The 5204-nt window shown below is 44.4% G+C and overlaps 1 protein-coding gene across 1 annotated transcript; it reads right to left on the reverse strand.

Moving 5' to 3' along the window:
- Positions 1 to 1268: 1268 nt before the first annotated feature.
- Positions 1269 to 4945, reverse strand: LOC147896894 (pentatricopeptide repeat-containing protein At3g09040, mitochondrial-like). Its single transcript, XM_087381119.1, has 2 exons — positions 3401 to 4945; positions 1269 to 3274 (listed from the first exon to the last, which is right to left on the reverse strand). Exons 1-2 carry the CDS (start codon positions 4800 to 4802, stop codon positions 2325 to 2327), a joined length of 2352 nt encoding a protein of 783 aa, XP_087237245.1. The 5' UTR covers positions 4803 to 4945; the 3' UTR covers positions 1269 to 2324.
- Between the last annotated feature and the right edge of the window lie 259 nt (positions 4946 to 5204).

A 5204-nucleotide genomic window follows, 5' to 3' on the forward strand; every position in this document is an offset into this window, starting at 1 on the left:
TCATAAACATTTTTCCTCCTCAATCAACCTCCTCCTCTTTTCATTCGTCATAGAAGGGAATGGTACCATGATTGGCCGTTCACATTCCTTACAAGAGCTTTACCCTTCCCTTTATTATTCTTAAACCTATTTGGTTTCCTAAATGTGGGTATATTGTTAGTCTTAGATGTTGACCTACCATCCTTATTGAGGCGTTTACGAGGATTCAACTTCCTCTCAGCTATTTCAACCAGTTTAGTAAGGTCTTTAAGTGTCATTGGGTTGATCATTTCAACCGCATTTCTTACTTTTGGGCTTAGGGTTGCTAAATATTTCTTTCTTCTATCTTCCTCACTCTTTTTGGGTAACTCTAAAGAGAGTTTCCAAACCTGGCTGTAAACTCAGCATTATCCTCATTATCAAATTGCCTAAGCCATTTCCAACAAAAAGTCAAGTTCTTTTCATGCCTCAATGGCATGAAAGTGGCTTTCAGCTGCTCCATAAACTTAGCCCATTTACGAATAGACTCTCTTCCTATTTGTGACAAAGACCACCACATTAGAGCATCCTTTTGCAAATGCAATGCGGCAAGAGCAAGCTTCTCTTGCTCGGTCTTGTCTTGATGGGAAAAGTATAGCTCAAAATGGCGAATCCAATTGAGGATTTTGTCAGCCTCCCTTGCTCCATCATATTTGGGGAATTTGATTCTCTCTCGTGATTGGAACTTGGATCTCTTCGAAGAGGTACTCAAATCTTCGTCTGAAAGTATAGAACCCTCTTAGTCCCTAATCCTGTCATAATGGACTATTCAATCATATTGCTAAGCTGAAAAAACAAGTTATCGATAGGAGTCTCCTTTCTTCCTCTTGCACTTGGATTATAATCCATGTGTACAAGATTTTGAGTTGAAGGCAGAAACTCATCACCTTTGGGTGAGCTCATTTTTTTCTTTCATTACCAAAGGAGAACTCCCTTTCAAGAGGTTCTTGAAGGAAAGACGAAGGTAATTCTATTCGGGGGACAGATCCCTCCATGGTCTCTATACGATCAATCTTTGAGTCTTTCTATGACTCCCAAGTCTCTCTACGGGTTTAATGCACTAGTCTAGTCCTGACTAATATAGTGGTTATCAAACGTCACTTTATGCCCACACACAAAGATCTGAATTAAAGCGAGACCATGGACGTGTAGAGTCCTACCAAGAAAAAAATCTCCACAATCTATAGATAACATATGCACAACTGAAATATGGAAATACCTTGTAATCAGATATTACAAGCCATCAGGTTGGCCTAGTCTGCCATCTGAATGAAAGAAAGGGGATGCAGGAGGACAGCCCCTCCCTAAAACAGACTCACGAACTCATAAAGGCAAGTCACTTCAAGCCAATCATGATCCAATTCACCATCTTCATGCCACTTTTCTTCCTTGAAGCCATGATTGCCATTTGCATCCCTCACACGTATAGCTCACTGCACTATCATTGATATGAGGGTAGTGGCTGAATGACAGTCGTCAGAACAAAAATCCGAAATACAGTCAAGTGTCTGCTTGGAGTTTGTTGAGTAGGGCACGGAGGGCACGCAATGCAAATAGGGACATACCCTTCGTCCCACATTTTGAGTGTCTTTTTCAAGAAAAGTCTTCTAGCTCTGGATATATATCTTTGCTTTGGAAATGCCTCCTATACACAATTTCATGTACTGTCCAGTTCTGTCGAATGGTTTCTTCCATGCTTCGTCTTTCATTCTCATTGCCTCAACCTTCTTCTGTGTCCTCCTGCAGCTGAGCATCTGCATGTATGTTAGACATCATGATATAAGCCACAGCATCATTTTCATCCAATAGTAGTGCATGTTCAAAGGCCTGTCTCCCAACCTCCACATTATCCCACTTTTGACAAGCACCCAACACACTATGCCACACTGCAAGGTCAGGTTGAAAGGCATCTTCTCCACCATTGCTACCGCATCACATTGGCCTGCACAGCCAACAAGATTGATAACGCAAGAGGGAGGGGGTGGGGGAAGGGGACAGCCCCTCCCCTAAAACAGACTCAAGCTGTTATAAAGGCAAACCACTTCAAGCCAGTCATGATCCAGCTTCACAATCTTCATGCCACTTTCTTCGTTGAACCCATGAATGCCATTTGCATCCCTCACAAGAATAGCTCGTTGCTCTATTATTGATATGAGGGTAGTGGCTGAATGACAGTCATCAGAACAAAAAATTCGAAACACAATCAAGTGTCCCCTTGGTGTGTGTTGAGTAGGGCACGCAATGCACATAAACACTTTGAGGGTCTTTCTAAAGAAAGGCCGCAAAGGAAATAAATATATCCCGAGCTAGACGTCTCCTATGCACAATTCCATCAACTTCAGTCCAGCTCTGTCAAATGGTTTCTTCCATGCTTCGTCTTTCATTCTCATTGCCTCAACCTTCTTTGTGTCCTCCTGCAGCTGAGCATCTGCATATATGTTAGACATTGTGATATAAGCCACAGCATCCTTGTCATCAAATAGCAGTGCATGTTCAAAGGCCTGTCTCCCAACCTCCACATTACCCCACTTTTGACAAGCACCCAACACAGTATGCCACATTGCAAGGTCAGGTTGAAAAGGCATCTTCTCCACCATCGCTACTACATTGCCTAATTGGCCTGCACGGCCAACAAGATCAATGATGCAAGTGAGGTGCTCAATCGTCGGACTGATGCCATAATCTTCAGTCATTGCCACAAAGTACTTTTGGCCCTCATTCACTAGACCTGCATGACTGCAGACACTAAGAATGCTAAGAAATGTGACCCTGTTTGGCTTTATACCTTCTCCTCTCATTCTCCCAAGCATATGGAAAACAATTTCGCTTTCACCTAGCTGAGCATATCCTGCAATCAGTGCATTCCACGAGACTACATCTGGAGAAACACCCTCCAGTTGCATCTGTTGAAAACAGTACTGCGCTTCCTCACCAAGCCCATGTTCAGAATATCCTGAGATTAGTGCAGTCCACGAGACTACATCTCGAACTGGAAGCTTGTCAAAGAGTTCCCATGATCTCGCAAACAAGGCACATCTAGCATACATATCGACCAAAGTGTTGCCAACAAAAGCATCTCGTTCCAATCCCCTTCTAGCAATCTCTGTATGTATTCCTCGGCCCTCATCTATATTTTGTATGCTGCCGCAAGCTTTTAAGCTGAAAACAAAGGTGACAGCATCCGGAGACAAACCCTCCAGTTGCATCTTTTGAAAACCGTTCAGCGCTTCCTCACCACACCCATGCTCAGCATACCCTGCAATAAGAGCATTCCATGAGACTACATCTCGAATTAAAAGCTTATCAAACGCTTCCTGTGCTTTTGCAAGCAAGCCACATTTCACATACATATCAACCAAGGTGCTGCCAAGAAAAGGATCACCTTCCAAGCCCTTTCTGGCAATCTCTGCGTGCATTTCTTGGCCCTTGTCTATAAATCCTGTGTTTCCACAAGCCTTCAAGGTGCAAACAAACGTGACGGCATTCGGAGACACACCTTCCAGTTGCATTTCTTGGAAAGCTTCAAGCACCTCCTCACCAAGCCCATGTACAGCATATCCTGCGATCAGGATATTCCATGAGACTATGTCTCGAACGCGAAGCTGGCCAAATGCTTCCTGTGCTTTTGCAAGCAAGCCACATTTGGCATACATATCTACCAAGCAATTGCCAACAAAAGGATCTCTTTCCAACCCCTTATTAGTAATCTCTGCGTGTATTTCTCGCCCCTTGTCTATGGCTCCTATGCTGCCACAAGCCTTCAAGCTGCAAACATATGTGACAGCATTCGGAGGCACACCCTCCAGTTTCATCTGTTGGAAACTGCTAAGTGATTCCTCATTAAGCCCATGTTCGGTATATCCTGCAATGAGTGCAGTCCAAGCAACTACATCTTGAACCGGAAGCTTGTTAAACTCTTCTAGTGCTTTTGCATGTGAACCACATTTGGCATACATATCAACCAAAGTGTTGCTAACAAAAGGATCTCTTTCCAACCCCTTTCTAGCAATCTCTGCATGTATTTCTTGGCCCTTCTCTATGGCTCCTACGCTGCCGCAAGCCTTCAAGCTACAAACAAACGTGATAGCATCTGGAGCAACACTCTCCAATTGCATCTGTTGGAAACAATTAAACGCTTCCTCACCAAGCCCGTGTTCAGCATATCCTGCAATTAGTGCATTCCAAGAGACTACATCCCGAATTGGAAGCTTGTCAAACACTTCCTGTGCTTCTGCAATCAAATCACATTTGGCATACATATCAACCAAGGTGTTGCCAGTGAATTGATCTCTTTCCAACCCCTTTCTGGCAATCTCTGCATGTATTCCTCGTCCTCTTTCCCCATCTTTCAGCCTAGCACAAGCCTTTAGAAGGGTCACAAACGTATGCTTGCTAGGAAGTACGCAATCCTCTTGCATTTTCTGGTACAGGTCCAGGGCATGCTGTAATTTCCCACATTCAAGATAACCCATGATGAGAGAAGTCCAAGAATACTCGTTGGGATCAACCAATGCGTTAAAAACCTGAAGAGCACCGCACATGCTTCCACATTCCACCAACATTGGCACAAGGTAGTTACAAAGAGATCCATGAGCTTCCAGCCCACTTTTGGCAATGTAGGCGTGTAAGCGCTTAGCATAAGCTAAATTTCTCTCTTTTCTGAACTTCTGCAAGATGCATATAAGGTTCCCAACCGAAGGCAGCTGGGACATCCGTTCCAAAGAAGTGAGTGCCTCCTCTAAGCTGGGCATCTCCCACCCCTCCACGATCGGGTTGAGGATCATCGGAAACCCCGCGACCTGGAGAGCTATCGCTCCACTGCCTCGCTGGCTCGCATTTTATGAAGCCTCTCGAGTTTGGGCTTGAATGTTCCTTAGCCCCCAGGTATGGCTGTGTCGGCATGGAGACCATTGAAGCCCGTGAGACTGTAAATCGGACGGCTCACACGATGGACAAGCTGATGTCTTCTTAGTGTAAATTTTTTTCTAATTTAATTTACTTCTCTCGCAAAAAAAGAAAATAAAAAGGTGGAATGAAATCTTTCTCTTTCTTTCAATCCAAGAGCTTGGCAGTGCACAGGCGGTTGGGCTCTCAAAGCCGAGCGGTGGGCGTTTTCCCACCTCATCTGGCTGCACGTGTTCTACTCCTTCGGAAAGCCCCTTAATGCCTAGAAGCCTAGGCCACGA

This window comes from Dipteris shenzhenensis, chromosome 11 (genome assembly GCF_047967505.1).
Source record: "Dipteris shenzhenensis isolate YYH24624 ecotype China chromosome 11, Dip_SZ_1.0, whole genome shotgun sequence".
NCBI classification, from domain to species: Eukaryota; Viridiplantae; Streptophyta; class Polypodiopsida; order Gleicheniales; family Dipteridaceae; genus Dipteris; species Dipteris shenzhenensis.

What these genes read in the sequence shown, in the direction of transcription:
- LOC147896894 (XM_087381119.1), bottom strand. Translation starts at nt 4,802, where the DNA reads ATGATCCTCAACCCGATCGTGGAGGGGTGGGAGATGCCCAGCTTAGAG. An exon ending in TGCCAGAAAGGGCTTGGAAG is followed by an intron (nt 3,275 to 3,400) that starts GTGATCCTTTTC and finishes CTCTTATTGCAG; the next exon opens with GGTATGCTGAGCATGGGTGT.